The 26,033-nt window shown below is 35.8% G+C and overlaps 1 protein-coding gene across 2 annotated transcripts in view; it reads left to right on the top strand.

Annotated features, from left to right (window-relative positions):
- The window catches only part of PJA2 (praja ring finger ubiquitin ligase 2), a 126,278-nt gene that overhangs the window by 75,292 nt on the left and 24,953 nt on the right, over positions 1–26,033 (top strand). For both annotated transcript variants that reach the window (XM_060093235.1, XM_060093234.1), the window contains exons 5-6: positions 11,252–11,437; positions 24,521–24,706. In XM_060093235.1, the coding sequence (XP_059949218.1) occupies positions 11,252–11,437; positions 24,521–24,706 (372 nt within the window). The remainder of the gene's footprint in view (positions 1–11,251; positions 11,438–24,520; positions 24,707–26,033) is intronic.

Raw genomic sequence — 26,033 nt, 5'->3', positions numbered from 1 at the left:
GTAACTTGTAGAAACAATTAAAATACTTCTACTGCTATCTTGAAGTTTGTAAACTTCAAGGTTTAGCAGACAATATTTATGTAACCTACTATTTTCTAAGCTAAGAATAAAGTTAGTTAAGAACTTTTGCCTGGGACTTCCCTGGCAATCCAGTGATTAGGATGCTGCACTTCCACTGCAGGGGGCACAGGTTCTGCCCCTGGCTGGGGAACTAAGATTTTGTATGCCGTGTGGTGTGGCCAATTAAAAAAAGAAAAAAAAAAGAACTTGTGCCTGATTTATTTCTGTTTTTCAGTTTAGGTCCACAGTCTTTTATCCAAAATCCGCAAAGTTCTAAAAACAGAAATTGACAACAAAACTTGACCTAATATTAACTTACTTGATGGTAGATCTAGATCTAAATTAAAATGAGGACTATTTTCAAGTATTCATACTTTTTGCTACAGAAATATGAAAGTGTTTGATTTCTGGGTGCTGACTTAGACCCTAGTGAGAATTGTTAAATAGTATTTCTAAGCATTTTTTACTACATTTTGCTTTTTTGAAGAAAATCATTTAATTTGGCTGTGCTTTCTCCATTATAGACACTAATCAAAAATAAAAGCTTCTTTTGTTTGCTTTTTATAGTTAGGCCTGACGTCATCTAATGAAGTTGATGAAATATTTACACTGTTTTCCAACCTCACTATAAAGGGTAGTTTTCTTGGCTCTTGGTTTTTAAAATTTTATTTATTTAATTAATTAATTAATTTCTCTTTAACATCTTTTTTTTTTTTTTTTCTTTTTGCGGTATGTGGGCCTCTCACTGTTGTGGCCTCTCCCGTTGCGGAGCACAGGCTCCGGATGCGCAGGCCCAGCAGCCATGGCTCACGGGCCCAGCCGCTCCGCGGCATATGGGATCCTCCCAGACCGGGGCACGAACCCGTATCCCCTGCATCGGCAGGCGGACTCTTAACCACTTGCGCCACCAGGGAGGCCCTCTTTAACATCTTTATTGGAGTATAATTGCTTTACAATGGTATGTTAGTTTCTGCTTTATAACAAAATGAATCAGTTATACATATATACATATCCCCATATCTCTTCCCTCTTGTGTCTCCCTCCCACCCTGCCTATCCCACCCCCTAGGTGGTCACAAAGCACCGAGCTGATCTACCTGTGCTATGCAGCTGCTTCCCACTAGTTATCTGTTTTACATTTGGTAGTGTATATATGTCCATGCCACTCTCTCACTTCGTCCCAGTTTACCCTTCCCCCTCCCCGTATCCTCAAGTCCATTCTCTAGTAGGTCTGCGTCTTTATTCCCATCTTGCCCCTAGGTTCTTCATGACCATTTTTTATTTGTTTTTTAGATTCCATATATATGTGTTAGCATACGGTATTTGTTTTTCTCTTTCTGACTTCACTCCGTATGACAGACTCTAGGTCCATCCACCTCACTACAAATAACTCAATTTCGTTTCTTTTTATGGCTGAGTAATATTCCATTGTATATATGTGCCACATCTTCTTTTTCCATTCATCTGTCGATGGACACTTAGGTTGCTTCCATGTCCTGGCTATTGTAAATAGAGCTGCAGTGAACATTGTGGTACATGACTCTTTTTGAATTATGGTTTTCTCAGGATATATGCCCAGTAGTGGGATTGCTGGGTCATATGGTAGTTCTATTTTTAGTTTTTTAAGGAACCTCCATACTGTTCTCCATAGTGGTTGTGTCAATTTACATTCCCATCAACAGTGCAACAGGGTTCCCTTTTCTCCACACCCTCTCCAGCATAATATTGTTTGTAGATTTTTTTATGATGGCCATTCTGACTGGTGTGAGATGATATCTCATTATAGTTTTGATTTGCATTTCTCTAATGATTAATGATGTTGAGCTTTCTTTCATGTGTTTGTTGGCAATCTGTATATCTTCTTTGGAGAAATGTCTATTTAGGTCTTCTGCCCATTTTTGGATTGGGTTGTTTGTTTTTTTAATATTGAGATGCATGAGCTGCTTGTAAATTTTGGAGATTAATCCTTTGTCAGTTGCTTCATTTGCAAATATTTTCTCCCATTCTGAGGGTTGTCTTTTCATCTTGTTTATGGTTTCCTTTGCTGTGCAAAAGCTTTTAAGTTTCATTAGGTCCCATTTGTTTATGTTTGTTTTTATTTCCATTTCTCTAGGAGGTGGGTCAAAAAGGATCTTGCTGTGATTTATGTCACAGAGTGTTGTGCCTGTGTTTTCCTCTAAGAGTTTTATAGTGTCTAGCCTTACATTTAGGTCTTTAATCCATTTTGAGTTTATTTTTGTGTATGGTGTTAGGGAGTGTTCTTAATTTCATTCTTTTACATGTAGCTGTCCAGTTTTCCCAACACCACTTATTGAAGAGGCTGTCTTTTCTCCATTGTATATTCTTGCCTCCTTTATCAAAGATAAGGTGACCATATGTGCTTGGGTTTATCTCTCGGCTTTCTATCCTGTTCCATTGATCTATATTTCTGTTTTTGTGCCAGTACCATACTGTCTTGATGACTGTAGCTTTGTAGTGTAGTCCGAAGTCAGGGAGCCTGATTCCTCCAGCTCTGTTTTCCTTTCTCAAGATTGCTTTGGCTATTCGGGGTCTTTTGTGTTTCCGTACAAATTGTGAAATTTTTTTTCTAGTTCTGTGAAAAATTCCAGTGGTAGACTGCTTTGGGTAGTAGAGTCATTTTCACAATGTTGATTCTTCCAATCCAAGAGCATGGGATATCTCTCTATCTGTTTGTATCATCTTTAATTTCTTTCATCAGTGTCTTATAATTTTCTGCATACAGTTCTTTTGTCTCCTTAGGTAGGTTTATTCCTAGATATTTTATTCTTTTTGTTGCAGTGGTAAATGGTAGTGTTTTCAGCTCTTGGTTTTTAAATTGATTTTTGTTGTTGTTGTCATTAATAGTAGTGTTGTTTTGTTTGCCTAGAATGATTCTGGACTTTTAAGGGTTATAGGGTATTGTCTTAGTATATTTCTTTATAAGTTTTTTCCTTGAGTGATAATGTCAGTACTCTGAAAAATGACAGATTTTTATAAACAGAATATACAGATGAGAAAAACACTTATAGTTAATAGAAACTTTTTTTTCTTTTGACTTTTTAGTAATATATTGACTTATAGAACCTGTGGTTGGGCGTACTTAAATGATGGAACTAATTTTAGAGTATTCTTTAAGACACATTGAAATGCCAGAAACACTTACTGTTTTGTTTTTGTTTGTTTTTTAAGGCTCTCATCAAGGATAATGATTCTACCTAGGATTCTGCTTATATATGCATCTGTAAGCCTTAAGATATATTTTAGGACCTCATATCAATAGTCTGTACAATCTTGGGGAGTAATTCTATTTCTGTGCTACTGTTTCCAGTTCCTCTACCCTTACTCTCTGCAAAAGATCACCGTTCCAGAATGCCTTTTAATATGGCGCCATATAAATGTTGAAATTTCGTAGCTGTACACTCCTGTTTAGTTTCATTTTTGCCACTTGTTCATCTTCCTAATGTTTTACTGTAGTTCTGCTAAGTTCTGGTATTTGCACATTGGAGAAATGGGGAAACACAGTGACTCTCCCACCAGTACCTTGAGAAGGAAAGTATAAATAGCTTCTGCTTTGAGTCTGTGAGAGATTTTTGCATTTTCTCTGCTTTGTAAAACTTGAAAATGATATACTTGAAGAGTTTTCTTGTCATGTTAGTATTATAATAGCTACAAATAGAACTGTCTTATAAAGAACATAAACAAAAATTTACTGTGACATTTCAAGGTATAGGAATTTTTGGCCACTTAAAAAGTATATAGTTTATTCTTTACAAGTGGAAAAATATTTTAATGAATGTATGGCCTGATTCCCTGAAAAATTTTAAATGATAACTTAATCATATCTGAAACATTACACTTTATGGGATAAGCATTGTAGCTGGTTGCATTGCTCTGAGCTGTTTGACGAGAACTGAACGCCACCTTATTAAATTACAACTGCAAGGGGAATTTTAACAGGCAGCATATAATTACTAGACTTGGAATTAGACCGGAGAGTTAGGTTAATACCCTGCTCTTTTGAAATATACCCTGAGAACTTTAATAACTGTTTGAGGACAAGATCTTGAGTTTAAAAGAACCTTTCAGCCATGCCAGCACATTTTAACCTTAGGCCTAATTGTTCTGAAGAGAGGTGTGCTATCTCCTGACCACTTCTTATAGTACTTGAGGTTTTTTGGCAGAGTTTTTGTCCCCTAGGCCTTAACCTTGCTTAAAAGGTAAAAAACCTTACCAAAGATAAAAGTGTCAGGACAACTTTTTTGTTGTTTGTGATGAATTTGGGAGAATAAAAGGAATATTGGTTATTTAGTTGATTACGATTTGATATACTTAAAAAGGATTTATTGAAATCCTCCCAGGGGTCACATTTTGTTTCAGGTACTCCGTAAATACAAATAATAATGATTCCTGTTGCCTTGGTGTTCACCAACCTTATGAGGAAGACAGAATATACAGATAATTACCATGAGGCTAAATTAAGCTCCTTTCCTCTCCTGTATGTTTGCAGAAAGCCATGAAGAAAGCTCTTCTGATCTCACTATTTCCCAACAAGTAAAACATCTATGAACAGCCAAAACAAAGATCTTTAAGCACATGCTCTAATATTTTAGGAAAACTTTATATCTGTTTCCAAGTTCATAGAAGTTTAAAAGGAGTAAATTGGGGATAAATAACTTTTCCTCAGGCATGCTAGGGAGTCATAGATTACAATATTTTGATATTAGGGGAAAAGATCAGAAAGTTGTAAAAGGCAGGCACAATTCAAAAAGAAAAACCAGGGGCTTTCCCGGTGGCGCAGTGGTTGAGAGTCTGCCTGCCGATGCAGGGGACATGGGTTCGTGCCCCAGTCTGGGAAGATCCCACATGCCGCGGAGCGGCTGGGCCCGTGAGCCATGGCCGCTGAGCCTGCGCGTCCGGAGCCTGTGCTCCGCAACGGGAGAGGCCACAACAGTGAGAGGCCCGCGTACCGCAAAAAAATAAAAAAAGAAAAAGAAAAAACAGGGACTTCCCTGGAATTCCCATGGTACTACCAAGGGCTCAGGTCCGATCCCTGGTCAGGGAACTAAGGTCCCACAACCTGCGTGGCACAGCCAAAAAAACAAACCATTTGGGCCTTATTTACAAAATTAAGTAGACATAGATTTGAACAGCTTCCGTTTGTATTATTTTATTACAGCATAGTTCGGTGTTAGTACTAGTAAAAAGTCCCAAACTGTTAGATTATGTTTAGTATACTATTTTGGAAAATGCAGAGAATTATATAATATGTTTTAATATAATTTCCTTCCAGAGTATTTTCAATAAAATTCACAAAGTGTTTTTGATCCACAGCTGGTCAGATAAGAAAATTATCTAAAATTTCACTCTTCCCTAGCTCCTATATAGTTGAGTTTTTGTGGATGTGATAAATATCAAAGAAGACAAACCAATTCCTTGGGGGACTTAGGGAATAAGAGGTTGCTTTCGGCTGGTTTTACTTCTGTATCTTATTTCTACCTAGATTTGTACATAAAATGTTTTGTCTAGAAACCACATATAATCTTATTTAGGTGAAAAACGGTTTTTCAGTTCACAGTTGGATCTGTAAAGAGTGTAATACTTGAGTAAGTTATAGTTTTTTGCTCTTGCATATAGCTCTAAATGTTAATGGGAGACAGTACTAATGAAAGACCATATAAAAGTCACAGTGGTATTTTAGTTTTTACTTTGAAAAATTTTAAATGTTTAACTCATACGCTTTTATAATCAAGAACAAATGTGTCCTCGCTAGTCCATGACCATTTTGTGTCCTGTTTGTTCTGTTGCTTGTTCTCCTTGAAAAGTTACTTTAAAATCTTTTCTCTTTTTGCTTTTAGTTCCTTATATTCCTGTCATTCTTAGTGGATAACTTTGTCTCTGCTTTCCTGGAGATACTGAAATAATCAAATGTGAACTTTCTTGTTTTCCTCTCCTCCATCAGAATACATATTAACATACTAACATGTTAGAATATGTTGGTATTGGTTCCTGTTTTAAATTTCTTCTTCAATGAAGAGAGCTGACTTTTCTCATTCTGTGCCTGCAGTCATATCTGACACCTTACATATCTGTTACCTTTACTCCTGGGTTCCTTCTCTAAATTTTCTAAATCCTGGGGGCAGCCTTCATTGATCTTGCTCCCTCTTTTAACTACTTGCCTGTTTATATTTTCTCTTCCACTGCTGAATTTTCAGAATAAATGTTCCACATCCACTGCTTCTGTTCCTTCATGTTCCACTATTATTAAATGCCTCAAAATCTAACTCCCTGTATTATTTCTATATTCTCCCATGTTAACAGTGACCTCCCAATTTCCATAGCCAGTTGATTTTTTTCTCTACCCATTTTCTTTGACTTCAGTGCTACCATTGAGCTGTTTGCTCACCCTTTTCTGCTCCATGGTTTCTCTTCCATTGACCTATGTTCGATGCTTCTTTGCTGCATCTTCTTTGGGGTCTGCAAACTTTTTTTAAAAGGTTGACCAGATAGTAAATATTTTAGGCTTTGTGGACTAAAGGGCAACATTGAGGATATTATGTGGATACTTGTATGACCATTTTAAAATGAGAAAAACATCCTTAGCTTCTGGTCCACTAAATAACAGACAGGTGACCAGATTTGGCTTCTGCTCCAGGGCATAATTTGCTGACCTCTTGTATAAAGCTGTTGGGTGACCAGGAGGCTGATACTGCTATTCAGTAAGACAGACCAGAGGATGTCAAGTAGATTTTCTCTGGTAGAGAAAAGAGGAAAATGGTGGTGTGCTGGTAGGAAGTCCAAATGAAATTTCTAAGCAAACAGCTTATATAATGAAAGAAGTAACTACCTTTATTAAATGTTTACCATTTTCCAAAAATTGTGCAAAACATTTTATCTGTGGTATTCATTTAAACAGTACTGTAGACCTGAAAAGTAAATATTAATATCCTCATTTTACAGATGAGGAAAAGTGAGCTCAGGGAAGTTCATTCATTGCCCAGGCTTGTACTAGTAAGTATTGAGCAGATCCTAACCTAAACTCTATCAGACTTCAAAGCTTGCTCTTGCCATTGTGGTGTTCCACTGCCACAGTGAAAAAGGCGATCATATGTTGTAGATGGAACTTTCACCTGGTGTTAAATGTAGTATTTTGTTTCTTCAGTAAAGAAATTGCCTGTGGTAGGTTTTTTGTTTTTCATAGTAAAAAATCTTAGCCATCGATTCATAGTTTCCTCTGACTAGCCCTCTGAGCCAGTTTGGAGTTTTAGAGCTACAAATTATTAATAGACATTAAGTTTGAAATTTGTCATAGATAATAACGTTCAGAATGAAATATTAATAAGAAATTATTGATATATTACTTTCTATCACTTATATCACAAATATGTATTAATTTCTGGGGAACGTACTTTAAAGATGATTAATTGTTGGCCCTTTTTAAATAAACTGATATCACTGAAAGTTCTCTATGTAAAGTCGTTCGATAGCACAGTCTTAGTTAACTTCCAAGAGCTTACAGGTACTTCACAATTCAGACAGATCTCCTTAGATGCTTTGCTGGGAAAAGGAACTGTGATTTTGCACTTAGAAAAATACCTTTAAATGCAGTGTTAAAGAAGCAGCTGCACTTTAGTGGTTTAGACTGAACGAGTAAGAAGGCTAGTCCATGAATTAATTGAAAAACAAAAGAAGCAGTGTTGTAGAGGAAGGTATTGAAAGAGTGATCTGGTCCTGAAATGGGAAAAAAGGTGAAGTGATTGTGAAGACATTCTTGGTGGTGGGAGGAATAGTTGTGATGAAAATTCGTATTTGGGGGACAGCATTTGGAATAGAGCATATTGGAAGGAAAGAGTTGGATGTAAGGATGTACTCATAACGGGGATCAGATGTAGTAAATCGTAAGTGCCATTCGAAGTTCAAACTTTTTTTTTTCGGTAGGCCAGTATTTTTTAAAGAGGGTAAAATATATTAAGTGGCACACAGACAAGTGTTTTTAATTTTTATCATTATATATTTATATTAGTGTGAATCAAAAAAATATATCTAGCACATCAAATTTGGAACTTTATGGATATTGCTTAAGAGATAACTAAAATGTATTTGAGTGAAAAAAAACTGTTGTTAAAAAAAAAGATTTGATAATAGTTGCTGATGATATTATTTACTAAGCACTGTTAGAATGTTTTCTATATATTAACTCATTTATTCCTCAAATGAACTCAGTGAGATAGTGGATACTATTATATTTACCTGATAGGTGAGGCAATAAAGGTACAGATTGGTTAAGTAACTTTTTCACTGCTAATAACTGGTGCATTCAAATCCAGGCCAGCTGACTCCAGAACCTGTGTCCTCAACTGTTGTACCTTAAGACACAGTGTTAATGTACAACTGTAGCCAAAAATTGTGAGGACTGTAGGCAAATGGCTTAAGTTTATGAAATGCAGCTTTAGTAGAGAGGAACTGTTGAAAATTTTTGGAGTAATGTTATAAATGTACTGTTTGATATAAATGGAAGTGATAGGGATATTCAGAATGCGTTCTTTAAGTGAGTTGAGGGATTTGGGATTAAGTTTAGGGACACCAGTTAATAATTGATTATCTCAATCTAGGTTTGGAGAAAAGCACTTGAACCAAGGGTTTTTAGGGGAAATGGAGAAAAAGGAGCTAGGACATAAGAGCCATTGAACAGAAAGAATGGAAAGTAAAAAAGGACTTAAATGTGGGGAGTTTGTGAAGAGCCAAAGATATGTGGTTTCCAGCTTAAGGGCAGGATAATACCATTAGATAGAAAATCAAGAAAGGGACTTAAATGGCAGATGAATTTTGTTATAAAAATATAATTTTTAAAAGGAGGCTGAAAATCTAAAAATGTTTGGTGGGCAGTTAGTGGTTATGAAAGCTTAGTATGGTGATCAGGGCTGGGGATATATATTTAAAAGTTATCTACTTCGAGGTGAGTGTTAGTGTAATGAGTAATAACGATGTAGGCCAGGGGTCTGCAAACTTTCTTAAGGGGCCAGATAGTAAATATTTTAGGTTTTTCTAACTAAGAGGCAAAATCTAATATAGATAGGGGAAAAAAAAACATTTTTAGCTCACATACCACAAAACAAACAAACAAAACAGGCAACAGGGCCAGATTTGGCTAAAAGGCTATAGTTTGCCAGTCCTTGACATAACCTTCTTAAATATGTTGACTGTTTATCATAGACATTCTTTTTCTATTGAAATTTGGAGATATTCCATCAGTTATTTCATTAATTCAGAAAAGTTCAGAAGTTTCTATGTTATCTTTCTGGACAGGATCAATCTCTGAGAGAAATGTTTAAAAAATGAAATTCGCTTTTAAGTAGACATTAAAAAATGCCAGAAATTAATCTAGAAATCCAACCCTACTTCTTAAAAACATTTCAAAACTGGAGTTGGTAATTTAGCTGTGAATTTGAGAAGCTTCATAGTCAAGGAAAGTTAGCTCAGTAAGCTCCTTTAAAACTATTTTCTGTGTTAGATTTTGACACTGATACAAGTCTGGAAATGATTTACTTGATCTTAGATTATTCTTTGGGTCACAGAAAATTTTACAGAATATAAGCAGTTTTGGCTCATACCCAGTGAAGGAACACCTTTTATTTGCTATGCCAGGGCTATGTTCTGTTTCTTCTCCAGGATGTTTGGGCCCTGAAAATTGGAAGTTGATTTTATTTTTTCTACTTCTGCTAACTTCTTGGAGCTCAGATTAATGCTGCTCTTTGTTAATTGCATCTTGATCTCTTGGGTTTATCTGCCTGTAGGAGGAGACAATACCAATTATCACTTCCTTTCAAAAAAGTAAATTAAATTTTGTTATTTCTGGGTTTCTTAAAGGTCAGTGCACAAAGGGTAATATCTTTAAGAGAATTCTTGACCAGAATGGTTGATATGGTTAGAAAAAGCATTTAAGATTTATTTTCAACACTGTTAAGTAATATTTTAGCTTCTGGTAATATAAGATGTCTGATGCTTTGCAAGTTGTTGAATGTAACCAAATTAACCAAAGTTAAATACGTATACTATCTAAAAGTAATTCTTTGGAGATTTTTTTATTAACTCTTTTATCACACTTTTTCATTCCTTATCTAAATATTCTCTTGAGTTGAAATTTATTTTGTGTTCACAGTCCTACCAAAGGACTTCAGTAAAGATTTGTCAGTGCTGCTTTTTATGAATTGAATCTCTCTCCATTGTAAAGTGTTTTTTGTAAAAGGAAGAAAAAAGTAAGCTTTTAAAACATGGTAATAGTGAAAATTTATTCATAGAGGATATGATATCAGTTGTCAGTATGTAATTAGAAAGTTGTTTTAAATCAGGTGAGTAGTAACTCTATTATTTATTCCAGATAGCATTTAATCTGGCATTACCGAATAAATTACTGAAAATGTTGTGTAGAAGTATGTCTAAAATATAAAGAACCTGTGTCTAAGCACCATGGAATTAATTACTTTAATGAAGAAAAGAATAAATTGATAATTTCATAACTTGCCATATGCTATATTCTTTTGAAAAAGTTACATTCTGCTGAATATTTATCTCTGTATTTATTTATTTATTTTTAAATTTTTTTATTTTTTTGTGGTACGCGGGCCTCTCACTGTTGTGGCCTCTCCTGTGGCGGAGCACAGGCTCCAGACACGCAGGCTCAGCGGCCATGGCTCACGGGCCCAGCCGCTCCGCGGCATGTGGGATCCTCCCGGACCGGGGCACGAACCCGTGTCCCCTGCATCGGCAGGCGGACTCTCAACCACTGCGCCACCAGGGAAGCCCTGTATTTATTTTTAAAATATGTTAAGGGCCTCCCTGGTGGCGCAGTGGTTAAGAGTCCGCCTGCCGATGCAGGGGACACGGGTTCGTGCCCCGGTCCGGGAGGATCCCACATGCCGCGGAGCGGCTGGGCCCGTGAGCCATGGCCGCTGGGCCTGCGCATCCGGAGCCTGTGCTCCGCAACGGGAGAGGCCACAACAGTGAGAGGCCCGCATACCACCAAAAAAAAATTAATAATAATAAATAAATAAATAAATAAAATATGTTAAAATTTAATTGGCACCTGATGAAACATGTAGAGCATCAGTACTCCACTGTCTACCATGATGCCTGGTTAACACTCCAAATGATAAATGCACTTGTAATGACAGTATATTTCTGTTCTAAATTTGCAGCTCAGAATGCAGTGATGGAGAATGGTCTGCCTCTTTGCCTCATCGATTTTCTGGTACGGAAAAAGATCAGTCCTCAAGTGATGAAAGCTGGGAGACGCTGCCAGGAAAAGATGAGAATGAACCTGAACTACAAAGTGATAGCAGTGGTCCCGAAGAGGAAAACCAAGAATTATCTCTTCAGGAAGGGTATGTTAACAGTAAGATTTGTTATTTTTTTTTTTTTTTTTTTTGTGGTATGCGGGCCTCTCACTGTTGTGGCCTCCCCCGTTGCGGAGCACAGGCTCCGGATGCGCAGGCTCCGGATGCGCAGGCCCAGTGGCCATGGCTCACGGGCCCAGCCGCTCCGCGGCATATGGGATCCTCCCAGACCGGGGCACGAACCCGTATCCCCTGCATCGGCAGGCGGACTCTCAACCACTGCGCCACCAGGGAGGCCCAAGATTTGTTATTTTTATGCATACTGCACAAGAGTGTTGTACATCACATTCAGATGTTGGATATGCTATTAATTGCATTTACAAGCCCTATGTAGGACCAGTAGATCCTGCTGAATTTTGTTATGCTTTCGGTATTTTCCAAAGAACAATTAAATTGAAAATAATGGTAATTACAGTGTCTTGTCTTAGATACAGTATGTGTTTCCATTTTGCTTTATTGAAGAAACCTTGGACATTTAAAAGATCATTTTGGTAAGTCAGGTATGAGTGAATCAGAGCTGCCATTGCTATTCAGTGAAGATAATAGCAAGGGAGAATGGGAGCCCTCAGAGGGAAATCAGTGATTTTTTCATGGAAATGCAGGCAGTAAGAAAAGTTGAAACTTTAATATTTCTCTCTAATTGCATTGGATTATATCTCCAGAAATTAGTGGTTGATGATATATATCTTTGTCTTTTCCTAACTTTAATGGGAATGCTCTAGTGCAGGGCTTGTCAAATTTATATTACAAAGGGCCAAATAGTAAATATTTCCAGCTTTGTGTGTCAGTCTCTATTGGAGGTACTCAGTTCTACTGTTACAGTGTAAAAGTAGCCATAGACAATATGTAAATGAATGGGTGTAACTGTCTTCCAACAAAGTTTTATTTATAAAACCAGGTGGCAAGCTGGAAATAACCTGTGGGCCATAGTTAACCAGCCCTTGCTCCGCTAGTATTTCCCTAGTAAGAATGATTCTGGGTTTTAGGTTGATTTCATACATATACACACACACATACACAATTTTTTTTGTCTTAAATCACACTAAGGAAATTAAAAAAAATTTTTTTTTTAATTTGGGGTATCGTTGCTTTACAATGTTGTGTTAGTTTCTGCTGTACAGCAAAGTGAATCAGCTATATGTACACATATATCCCCTCTTTTTCTGGATTTTCTTCCCATTTAGGTCACCACAGAGCATTGAGTAGAGTTCCCTATGCTATACAGCAGGTTCTCATTAGTTATCTGTTTTATACATATTAGTGTATATATGTCAATCCCAATCACACTAAGGAAATTTTACCCTGTTTGTATTTTATAGGTTTCTGGCAAGAATGTTCATTGAATTTTTTTTTTTTTTTTTTTTTTTTTTTTTTTTTTGTCAACAGTAGCTTCACCAGCCTCAGAATCCAATTTGTTTTTTTAATTTATTTTATTTATTTTATTTTTTTAATTAGTTTCTGCTTTATAACAAAGTGAATCAGTCATACATATACATCTGTTCCCACATCCCTTCCCTCTTGCGTCTCCCTCCCTCCCACCCTCCCTATCCCACCCTCCCTATCCCACCCCTCCAGGCGGTCACAAAGCACTGAGCTGATCTCCCTGTGCTATGCGGCTGCTTCCTACTATCTATCTCCCTTACGTTTGGTAGTGTATATATGTCCATGCCTCTCTTTCGCTTTGTCACAGCTTACCCTCCCCCCTCCCCATATCCTCAAGTCCATTCTCAAGTAGGTCTGTGTCTTTATTCCCGTTTTACCCCTAGGTTCTTCATGACATTTTTTTTTCTTAAATTCCATATATATGTGTTAGCATACGGTATTTGTCTCTCTCTTTCTGAGTTACTTCACTCTGTATGACAGACTCTAGGTCTATCCATCTCATTACAAATAGCTCAGTTTCGTTTCTTTTTATGGCTGAGTAATATTCCATTGTATATATGTGCCACATCTTCTTGAATTTTTTATTAAAGTCTTGTTAGCCAATGGAAATGATATAATGATTTTTTACTTTTGGCCTAATGATCATGAGCAATTATTCTGTTACTAGATTTCCTAACATTCAGCTACCCTTACTTCTGTTTAATTAACCCAACATGATCACATAGCCATGGTTTATTGTTGTTTTAATGAGCTGCTAGATTCTGTTTGCTAATATTTTACATAGGATTTTTATATTGAGACCTGTAAATATGAATTGTCTCTAGTTGTGTTCTGGTTGGGTTTTGTGTTTTTTTTAATATTTTTCTTGATAAGTTTGATACTCGCTTTGCTAAAAGGCCATATATATATATATATATTTATATTTATGTGTGTGTGTGTGTGTGTGTGTGTATGTGTGTGTATCTTTTGGTGTTTAAATAGCTATTTATTCCTTTAAAGACTGTTAGTATTTGCTTGTGAAACCTTCTGAGCTTGGTGTTTTGTTGTGAGGGAGTATTTCTTTGATAATTAAATTTTTTTTCTATGATAATTGGTTGGTTCTAATTTAGTCTCTCAAGGGACCTATTTTGGTAAATATGTTTTCTTAGGAAAAACCTATTTCAACTTGGACATTAAAATTTTTACTTCTCAAAAAGTATAAATTTCCAGTTTGGGATTACTTCTGTGAGAAACTCTGGAAATAAAGCATATTAGAAAATTTGTAAAGAAAGAAATGTAAGAACATAATTGGCTTTGATAGTGGTAGGTTGAGGTGGCATGTTTTTCCTCTTCCTAACTTTATGTTTGATCATCTCTAATCACTATTAGTTAGTTTACTAAGTTTTATTCATTTTTTCATATGTAATTTGTGATAGTAACTATTCATGCAACAAATATTTATTGAGCATATAGTATGTGCCAAGCATGGTACTGGATCCTGGGATTATATCAGTGAAGGAGATAAATAAGATTCTCCCATGAAGTTTACATTATGGTGGGAGAGGCAGGTAATAAACAAGATACAAATATGATAAATTACAAACTGATAATTACTGTGAAGGGAATAAAACACTAATGTGATAAAGTAACTGACAGGGGCTTACATTAATTAGAGTGATCAGGGAGGACTTCTTAGGAATTGACTTTTGAGCTGAGCTCTAAAAGATGAGAATTAGCAGTTAGTTGAAGGAGAGCTTTCTAGGCAAAAAGAAAGATGAGAGCAGAGGTACTGAAAAGGAAAGGGTTGGCATGTAAGATGGTAGTGGGGCTGAAGCAGATGAGTGGAAAGAATAGTAATATGAGATGAAGTTGGCAGGAACCAGATTATGCAGGACATGTAGCATCTGGAATTTATTCAGAGAGCAGTGAGATTTGAAGTGGGGAATTAACTGATTTGACACACATTTTTAAAGGATCACTCTAACAGCTTTGTGGAGATCGAATTGGAAAGGGACTAAAGTAAAAAAGAGGATGAGAGTGGATTAGGCTGTGAGGGGATGGTAGTGAGAATTTAAAAAGGTGAACAGGTTTGAGAATATTTTTGAGTTATAAGTATTAGGAAGGATTGGGTGTGAGATAAGGGAGAAATCAGTCAGTTATGCCTAGGTTTTTTGGTTGGGGCATTGGGTAGATGTTAATGTCGTTGACTGAGATGAGGACACCTGAGGAGAGGACTGGGAAGTAGGAACTCCTTTTTGGAATTTTAAGTGCCAGTGAGGCATGCATTGTAGATGGCAGGAGGCACTTGGATATTTAACTTACAAGTTTAAAAGTATCCTGAATTGTAGGTAGGTGTACAGGTATATGTATAAACAGAAACACATTTGAAAATCATCAGCTAATTGCATTGATATCCTACAATAATAAAACTGGTAGTTTGATTTAAAAAAAAATAGAAGTCAAGTGGTGAGGGGGGACAGAACTAAAATGCTGGACAGCAGTAGTATTTCAGTTGATGGGGGAAGATCAGAGTTGAAGTGTATAGTTTGGGAGAGGTCTGAAAGTTAACTGTTGACATAGTTAAATTTGTATGGTAAAATTTCAAGGGTAACAACTACAAGAATAAATAAAGAGTATATGTATTGGAAACCAGTAGAAGAAGGAAAAAGGAATTTAAGACATGGAAAAATAACAGTTAAAGTCAATCCAAATAACAGTAAAAAAAAAAAAAAGGGAAGGAAGAAAAAGCATAAAAAAGGGAAGAAAAATAGAGATGTAAGAAAAAGTCCTGTAATAAATATAAATTGCTTACTCTCTGCTTGTGAAAGAAAAGCTTCAAATCAGTTGGATTTTTTTAAAGTTAAATGCTGTTTACAAAAGACACACTTAAAGCATTAATATACAGAAAGATTGAAAGTAAAAGGGCAGAAAATGATATTTCAGGGAAATACTAAAAGAAATGGACTAATTATACTAACATTAGCAATTTAGACTTAAAGACAGAAAAAGCATTAATGGGGAGAGTGGAGGTCACTATCTAGTAAGTCCAATTTACTAGTAAAATGTAGCAGTTTTTTTGTTTTTTTTTTTTTTTTTTTTTTTTTTTTTTTTCTTTTTGCGGTATGCGGGCCTCTCACTGTTGTGGCCTCTCCCGTTGCGGAGCACAGGCTCCGGATGCGCAGGCCCAGCGGCCATGGCTCACGGGCCCAGCCGCTCCGCGGCATATGGGATCCTCCCAGACCGGGGCACGAACCCGTATCCCCTGCATCGGCAGGCGGACTCTTAACCACTGCGCCACCAGGGAGGCCCAAAATGTAGCAGTTTTAAACTTGAATGCACAGACTTAAAATATATACAGCAAAATTTCACCAAATTAGAGAATATTGACAGATTTTCTGTCATATTAGAAAATTTTTAAATACCTTTCTCAATAATTCATGGATATAAAAAATTAATTGCAGATTTGAACAACTTAAGCATGCTTTAATGAACACTGCATGCTGTGGAATACACAAACACACAAAACTGAACATGTACTAGACTGCAAAGTACAGGTTAACACATTTCAAAGAATCAATATCCTGGAGACCATTTTCTCTGACCACAGTGCAGTTAATTTAGAAATAATACAAATATAGGGCCTCCCTGGTGGCGCAGTGGTTGAGAGTCCGCCTGCCGATGCAGGGGATACGGGTTCGTGCCCCGGTCTGGGAGGATCCCATATGCCGCGGAGCGGCTGGGCCCGTGAGCCATGGCCGCTGAGGCTGCGCGTCCGGAGCCTGTGCTCCGCAACGGGAGAGGCCACAACAGTGAGAGGCCCACATACCGCAAAAAGAAAAAAAAAAAAATAAATAAATAGAAATAATACAAATATAAATTCTTAATATAAAAATATACTTTATATGTATATAAAACCCTCCATGCATTTTAAATTATCCATCCTTTTTAAAAAGCAGTAGGACAAAGAAGAAGTCATACTAGAAGTTTAAAATGCTCACCAACTCAATGATAATAGAAATAACACCAATCAAAATCTGTGGAATTGCAATGAAATTGATATTTAAAGGGAAATTTATCTTTATAAATCCTTATGTTAGAAAAGAACAAAAGCTGAAAATGGAGTAGCTATGCACTTAACTTAAAAAACAGAAAAGAAATATTAGAATAACAAAGAAACTAAGGAGATAAGAATTAGAATTAGGGAAGGTAAGAACAAAAATCAATAAATCAGAAAACAGTTACGATAGAATCAAAGAAATCAGAAGCTGATACTTTGAAAAGATTAAGAAAAAGAGACATTCTACTTGCTAGTGAACAGGAAAATAAAGATGACACAAATAAATAATACTGAAATACAAAAGTGGACACAGCTGCAAACACAAAGTTTGTATAGACTTTTAAAAAAGAGTACTATGAACTTTATACCAGTAAATTTGAAAACTTAGAAGTTGACAAATTCCTAGAAAAATAGAATTCACCAAAACTCAACTCAAGAAGAAATAGGAAACCTAAATAATATGATAACTATTACAGATACATAATCAGTGGTTTAAAATCTTCCCATGGAGAAAACAACTGATCCAGATGATTTTAGAGCTGAATTCTCTTAAACTAAACTTTCAAGGATCATATCACACTACCCTTCGAGAGAATGGAAAAAGAACTATTTCTCCAAGTCGTTCAAATAAGGCCAATATAACCCTAATACCAAAAGAGTTTGTGAAGAAAATTATAAACCAATTTCATTCATTAAAATACTCATCAAAATCTTAAACAGAATTATTGGAAATCTGAATTTGTGTGTTTTTTTCAACAGATAAAACTCAGTTACCAATCTGAGTTTATTCCAGATATGCAAAAGTAGTTTCACATTGAATACCTGTAATGTCATCACCAAATCATTAGCAAAATACAGGAGAAAATTCATAATGATAAATTCTATAGATGCAAGGGGAAAAATCACTTAGTAATGTTCAGTGCCACCTTATGATAAAAATTCAGAAACTAAAATCAGAACAGAATTTCCTTGCCCTCATAAAAACTATCTAAAAAAAACAGAAATCGTTTCAATAAGGAAGCATTAAAAAAATTTTCCCCTTAAGATCAGGAGCAAGACAAGTTGCACCATTTCTGTAGCCATTGTGGGGGGAAGTATTAGCATGGCAGGATGGGAGAATAATAAAAGACAGAAAAATAAGAGAAGATGTAAAGGAAGAGACACCAAAAAGGAAAGAACCAAACTAGGAAAATACATTTATAGTATAAAGTCTTAATGTGCAGAATGTATAAAGAACTCCTAGGGCTTCCCTGGTGGTGCAGTGGTTGAGAGTCCACCTGCCGATGCAGGGGACGCGGGTTCATGCCCCGGTCTGGGAAGATCCCACATGCCGCGGAGCAGCTGGGCCCATGAGCCATGGCTGCTGAGCCTGCACGTCTGGAGCCTGTGCTCCTCAACGGGAGAGGCCACAACAGTGAGAGGCCTGCGTACCGCAAAAAAAAAAAAAAACAAGAAAGAACTCCTAGACATCAGTAAGAAAAACTGACAGTCTGTTTGCAAAATCATCAAAACATTGAGCAGATAATTCAATGAAGAAGAAATATTAATGGTGAATAAAAATATCAAAAGATGCTTACTTAGATCATTAGTAATCAGGGGAGTGTACATTAAGATTACAAGGAGGTATCATCTTTTACCCACCCATCGGATTAGCAAATATTAAGAAATATGACAATGTCAGGTGTTTTGGAGGATATAAATCAATTCTTACACACTGCTTGTTGAGGTGGATATTACCCAAATATTAATTAATAAGAGAAAAATTAGTGGCATATTCATACATGGAGTATTACACAGCAATGGTAATGAATGAGGCACAGCTATGTGCAAAAACATGGATGAACCTTAAAGATAGAATGTTGAGTGAGAACAACCATTCCTGGGAAAATGTGTATGATACCTATATCATAAAAACAAGCAGTAGTAAATATCTTGTTTAAGTATGCAAAAATAGTGAAAACATCTTTCAAAAAACGATGGAAGTGGGGCTTCCCTGGTGGCACAGTGGTTAAGAATTCGCCTCCCAGTGCAGGGGACATGGGTTCAATTCCTGGTCCAGGAGGATCCCACGAACTGTGGAGCAGCTGGGCCCGTGTGCTGCAACTGCTAAGCCTGCGCTCTAGAGCCAGCGAGCCACAACTACTAAGCCCGCGTGCCACAACTGTTGAGGCCCACACGCCTGAAGCCCCTGCTCCGCAACAAGAGAAGCCACCATAATGAGAAGCCCGTGCACCACAATGAAGAGTGGCCCCTGCTCGCTGCAACTAGAGAAAGCCCGCGTGCATAGCAACGAAGACCGAACGCAGGCAAAAATTTAAAAAATAATAATAATAAATATTTTTTAAAATTAAAAAAAAAAAAAGCAATAGAGGGACTTCCCTGGTGGTCCAGTGGTTAAGAATCCTCCTTGCAATGCAGGGGACGCCAGTTCAATCCCTGGTCGGGGAACTAGGATCCCACATGCCACAGGGCAGCTAAGCCTGCACACCACAACTAGAGAGCCCAAAAGATCCTGCGTGCTGCAACCAAGACCCGACACAGCCAAAAAAAATGAATAAATAAATAAATATTAAAAAAAAAGAAAAATGCAGTGGAATGATAACAGCATCAACAAGATAGTACTTTGCTCTGTGGCCAGGCCAAGGGGATAGGAAAAGTGTAGAAAACAAGGTATATGCTAGTCAGTGGTAATATTCTAGTTCCTGGCTTAGGTGGTGGGTTTATGAATGTTCAGTATAATATGCTTTATAACTAAAATAGATTGTATATATTTTTTATTTTAAAAAAAGAAATTAAAAAATAAAGGGAATTGAAGGTGAGAAAATGGAGATACCCAATTCTTTTCTAAAGGGAAGAGATTACAGGTGGATTTGGGGCCTAGAAAAGTGTTGTTCTCACCCCTAAAAACCTACAAGCATGATTGTTTGCTTGTAGAATGTTCAAGAAGAAAGTAATTAACTGATAATTATAGCAAAGATAAGGTGAAGTTCTTGAGAAGATGAGACGAAGATGAAAAGGGATCCAGAGCTCAGGGAGAGGGTCTATAGGAGCAGAGACTCCTCCATTGTAACTCGTGGGAAGGTAACAGGTAGGTACAAGTGTAGGTGAGTCTGTAGATTTGCTGCTGGGAAGAAAAGATGAGTCTCGAGTGACTTCGGTATTCTCATTGTTACTAGATGTTGAGAGATGGGGAGGATAGGAAGGTGAAATTTAAGAAGAAAAAGGTGGGAAATGGGCTTTCAGAGAACTAGACAACAGACTTGCTAGGTAGACACTTAGTAATTGCTGGACAGTATTAAGTGTCCATTTGAGATTTATGTTTTTGAATTTAAAGTTAAATTAGAGACATCACACTTTTGTATTTTTCTTTAGGCTTTTCCAGCTGTTCTGGTGACTTTACAAACTTCTAATGTAAATACTCAACATTTTTTAGTAAAAATTTAATAATAAAATTTTTCTATTAATCAATGCTAAATATATTAGAATAAAGAAACAATTCTTCAAATTAAGTGCTGGGAATCCATCTTTGCAACTGGATGCCATGGAATCCATGCAAAGGATTTGCAACAGGGTACCCTTGATTTTGTAAGCTGTAATTCCCTTTAGGCTTTTTTGACTCTTAAGTTAAATTTCATTTACTTTCCTCTGTACTTTACCTCCACGATAGGGATTAGAAATCTTAAACATTTGCTATACAATTAGAATTATTAAAAATGAGCTTATATCTAAAGCTTAGCAAGTACTTAAATGTATGTGTGTTTTGAGTTATAAAATGAAAACCGGTTAGTTAAATACCATTTAACTAAGAATGTTTATTATGCTCTCTAGAATTTTATAAAATAAATTTCTTATAATATAGCTATATTATTTTATGAAAGCCTTAGCCTTTAAAATGTTGGTATTAACCTGAAGATTTAATAGTCTGTGCTGTTTTTAATGAATACTCAAATTGCTGATTTTATTAGCTAAAGGAAGCCACTCAGATTTGTAAAATCAGAGTAGTTAGTGTTTTCAGGGATTTAATTTGATTTGTCTACCTTTCATTTTCTTCATTTCTCAGGAAATTCTATGATGCATGATTATATAATAGCATATTTTAAAACTTTTTAATGAAAATTTCTTTAAGATACCCAATAGTATTAGTTTATTGGTATATCTTAATACTTTTAATATTGCTATTCCAGTAATATTATTAAATTTAGTTTCTGTTATTGAAGAATAGAGATCTTTAATCATGAAGCATAAATCATAAAGGGATCAACAGTCTATTTATCTGAAGCTTTGAAGTAACAGTATAGCCTGTAATTAAGAGAATATCATGTGGGTGGTCTTCTAGGATTTTCACTGGAGGTAGGTTGTGCAGATACCTGATGGGGCATTTTTGGCTTCCTGTTATGGCAGCAGCATTCATCTCTTCCAAACTGTGCTGAAATTGCTCAAAAGGAAAAAACAGCTTGGCAATTTCCCTTCACAGGTGAAATACTTGTGACATTGGTAGTAGTGGCGGTAGGGCTTCTGCATCTTCCATCTACTGGGTTACTTTTTTAGACTTGACCATTTGGAGGTATGATTAGATAATATGTCTTTTTAAGTCTCATAAATCACTGTGTAACATTGTAATGACGTTTTGTTGATTTTTGAATTACCAAAATGAAGAAAGGGCCTTGAGGTCTAAATTTTTGTGAATGTGTTACATATGGTGTGTGTATGTTATGGGCATATGTGTATATATATAGGGAGGAAGAAAACAGAGATTGCTGAAATGTTTTCAAGATTTTTTTTGTTTTTGTTTTTTTTTGTTTTTGTTTTTGCGGTACGCGGGCCTCTCACTGTTGTGGCCTCTCCCATTGCGGAGCACAGGCTCCGGACGCGCAGGCTCAGCGGCCATGGCTCACGGGCCCAGCTGCTCTGCGGCACATGGGATCTTCCCAGACCGGGTCACGAACCCGTGTCCCCTGCATCGGCAGGCGGACTCTCAACCACTGCGCCACCAGGAAAGCCCCAAGTTTTTTTAAGCATCTAAACTTACATTATATACTTACATTCCCATGGGGATATTTGTTTCTCTTGTTAGCTACACAAAGTGAAAGATACTTTTGACCCTATTGTTCAGAATCTCTTTTTTTTTTTTTTTTTTTTTGAGATCAAAATTCCTTTTGTTATACTATCAAGCCAACTCTGGCCCAGCACATGGCTCCTCTTCTAGCCTGATAAGTTTTGTGTTAAATGGTGAATGAACTTTATGTAACGTGTTGAAAGCATATGCTACACAGCACTTATTTTGTTTCTGTAACTGTGTTATAATGAGTCATGAAAGACAATCAAATGTTTAAGCAAAATATGTAGCCAAGAATTGTTTATATAGTAAAAGAGTATTAATGACATTTTTGTTTATTGATTCAGAATTATTTCTTATTTTAGTTTCCTTCTTTGAATTTAAAAAAACTCATAAATTAATGTTTATTTCTTATACTGAATCATTTTCAGCAATGTATTTGAGTTTTATGTTATGTATCTGAAGTACAGAGTAACAGAGTCATTTTGATGGCTGTATAATAGGAAACAGAAATGTATTTAGAAATAACATTAGAAATAACAGACATTTCCAAGGACTATTCTGGGCTTAATCTCTAAATTATTCGACTTTTAAAAGATTATTTTTCAAGGATTTATTATTACATTTGCAACACAGAGAGAGAGAGTACCTATGATGTGTCAAGCACTTGTTACAGGAAGTAAGGCTACAATGATGAGAGACAACATTGTATGCCCTTGAGAAGTTCCCACTCTAGGAGAAGACAAATGAGTCAGCAGAAGAGTTACAGTACAATGTGGCAAGTACTCTCATAAAGGTGTGAAGAGAGATGTGCTGGTTAGGAATTTTTAGTTTGATTTTGTATTTTAAAACCATTTGAGGCTTAATTTTTCATTGGACCTAATTATTATGCATGAAACGAAAACATCTACTGTCTTATGTATTATACATTAAAAATTTAACAAAATAAGCACATTTTGTTATGCTAATTTCTCTGATTTTACGAGACAATCTTATAAATGTGTTATTCTGAAGTGTAGTTTAGGATCTGAAATTAAGGAAACATTTATGAATTTAGCTATACAAAGAGATACTGTTTCTTTGTATTTAAAATGTGTTGATTCTTGTATGTGGGCATTATCTGCATCTCTTTCATAAATATTTTTATCCCTCATGTTAAATTTGCACATTAGAATGAATAGAATTCTAATTAGAGTTGTTCTTCAAGTTGAAATACATACATTGTTGTATAACATTATTTCTCATCTTAAAACCCAAACTAAAATTAAACTTTGCCAAGACTATATTTAGCCTCCTTTTGATATAGTAAAAGGTATTTTTTGTTAAATAAAATGAAAAAGAAAATCCTACCAGTATAATTTATTTATAAATGGTCATTGCAGCCTTGAAATACCTTTTTTTTTCTTATATATTATAATTATTAATATTTCTCAATTTGGTCTTTGTGTCCAGATTTTTGGTGTTTTGACTTTTCTGTAAGTGTTTTCTTTAATGTGTATGTTGTGAAATTTAACAATCGGTTTATCTTTGGCTTCAAGGTTTTGCATAATGTTTAAAATGACACTGAGATTTTTGTAAAAATGTCTCTCCTGATTCTTCTAGTACTTTTTTTGTTTAGTGGTGTTGAGGATGGACATGCATTTTTTAAAAGTAGATCTGGAATTTATTTAAGGCTAAATAATGACATAGAGATTTAACTCCCTCCCTCCAGGTGGATACCCAGTTGTCTCAATATCATTTATCGAGTGATCCTTTTCCTTATAGTTTTGAAATACTTCTTTCATCTTTCTTATTTTCTTTATTAATTTCTCTGTCCCTGTTTCTGTGAGCTTATTTTCTAGTGGGAGAATGACTAACAGTAAACAAATAAGAAAATGATAAGTAAAAGTAAGTTCTGTAATGAAAACAAGAAGAATGACATATAGTCAGTGACTGGTGATCTACTTAAAATGAGTGGTCAAGACAGGCTTCCCTGAAAGAAGTGACATTTACTCTGAAAACCAAGGAAGGAGGCTGTGCAAAACTCTGGTGAAAGTACATTTCAGGTAGAGGAAATGGCCCCAAGGTGAATGACCTCATTGCTCCAAGAGAAGAGAGAATAATAGGAGTATAGTAAATGAGGAATGGGGGAAGAGTGGTGAGGAACATAGGAAGAGTTGGAAAAGAGGGCTGAGGGGAAAGCATGTATTATGTAGAGATTCGTAGGCCGGGCTGAGCACTTGGGTTTTATTTTAACTGTGAAGGGAAACTACTCAAGATCAGGGATTAAAGATTCAGATTGTCTAAGATGAGTTTTTCTTATTTTTCTCCTGCAAAAGAGGAAATATAGGAACATAGACAGTATGTATATCAAATAAATAGGTTATTATGTAATTAGGAGGTATTTCTATATACATATGACTCTATAACAAATGTGCTTCCCTTTTAAATAATTTTACATTTTAAAGAAAACAGATTTTTAGAATCATCTAAATACCAAGAATTTAGAACTCAAAGAATAAAGTATCTACTTGCACTAAATAGAACTCTTTAAAGAAAAAATTTATGATGTGTTTTAAAAATAATATTTTTTCTTCCATTAAAATGTTTGTATTAGGGAACAGACATCCTTGGAAGAAGGAGAAATTCCTTGGTTACAGTACAATGAAGTCAATGAAAGCAGCAGTGATGAAGGAAATGAGCCTGCCAATGAATTTGCACAGCCAGAAGCTTTCATGTTGGATGGTAACAATAACCTTGAGGATGACTCCAGTGTGAGTGAAGACTTGGATGTGGACTGGAGGTATGTAGCGCAGTGTGATTACCATCCTTAATTGATCATTGAGTAGAATTTGTTTTTGATTCTGAATTATGAAAACTGAATCTCTGATAATCAGCTAAGAAATATCTCAATTTTCTCATCTGTCAGTCTTCCTCTCCCTCAAAGCTCATTTCAGATGTCACTTCATATGTGAACTTCTTTCTTACTCCAGTCATTAACCTCTTCCTTCTTTGACCGTTAGCTCTATGGAAGCTCACTTTATATACTAGTTATTTATACACTTAATGGTTTGAGGTTTCTGACTTTTAAATTTGGCTTTTTAAAAAAAATTTTTTTATACAACAAATGCATGTCATGTATCCCAATCTCCTTAATATAACACTTAGTATAATCCTTTAAAAATAAAAAGTCCATGACGAATACTACCTGAAGAATTTCAAAACCTGTGATTGAATCATAAGACTATAGTTTTCCTTCTCTATATGCAAAATATGGAAAATATAATTGTACCTTCTCAGAGATGTTGAGTGTATTAAATTTACTTTATGCTGACAAAGAGCAGTGAGCTTCAAATAAAAGTAACATATAAATTAAATGGATTATAGAATTGTTATGGCTCATGATACAATCATCAGAATTTAACTGTTTTGGTTTATAAACTTATTTTTCAAGTGTGCAGTAACCCTCTGGAAGCAGCTAATTATTGAGATGTAGAGGGAATGTTTCAACTAATCCCTTTTTGTTACTTTTTCTGGAAAAATCATGACTTGGTACTATCCTCGTTTTCATCTCTGCACAGATATGTTTTTAAGAATTTGTCTTGATTTTCCTGTTAAAATTCCATTACAGAAAATTTAGAAAAACAAAGGTAAGAAAAACTCATTCATACCCCAGGTAACCCTGCAGGTTTCTAGAACTTACGTTTTTAAGGCCTGCTTTGTGTCTTCAGTTTCTCTTTCTGAGTGTTTAGTTACTTCTTTGTACTTCTCCAAATTGTTCCAGACATGAAACTCAACATCTCCATGAATTCCTCCTTACTGTTTCCTTTTCTCACTCCCCAGGGGAAGAAAAAAATTATATGTTCAGAGCAGACTCTTACTGACCATGTTGTGGAAGTAGAAGTGGGGTTTCCTCACAGCCACACAAACAATTTGTCATTCCATCCTAAATATTCTCCTCCAAAGCCTATTTTCTGTCTTCCCAAACATTGTGGAAAATCAGTGGCTTCACCTAGTCCTAGTCTTGGTGATCTTGACACCCCCTTCATTTCTTGCCTCTTTTATGTCTGCCCATTCCCGTTACTGAACTCCTTGTTAATTCTGATGTCTTCTCTGATGACATTATACAA

The sequence above is a fragment of the Mesoplodon densirostris genome, chromosome 3 (assembly GCF_025265405.1).
Source record: "Mesoplodon densirostris isolate mMesDen1 chromosome 3, mMesDen1 primary haplotype, whole genome shotgun sequence".
NCBI classification, from domain to species: Eukaryota; Metazoa; Chordata; class Mammalia; order Artiodactyla; family Ziphiidae; genus Mesoplodon; species Mesoplodon densirostris.
Note: the sequence above shows the minus strand (reverse complement) of the source record. Positions and strands in the feature narration are given on the sequence as shown.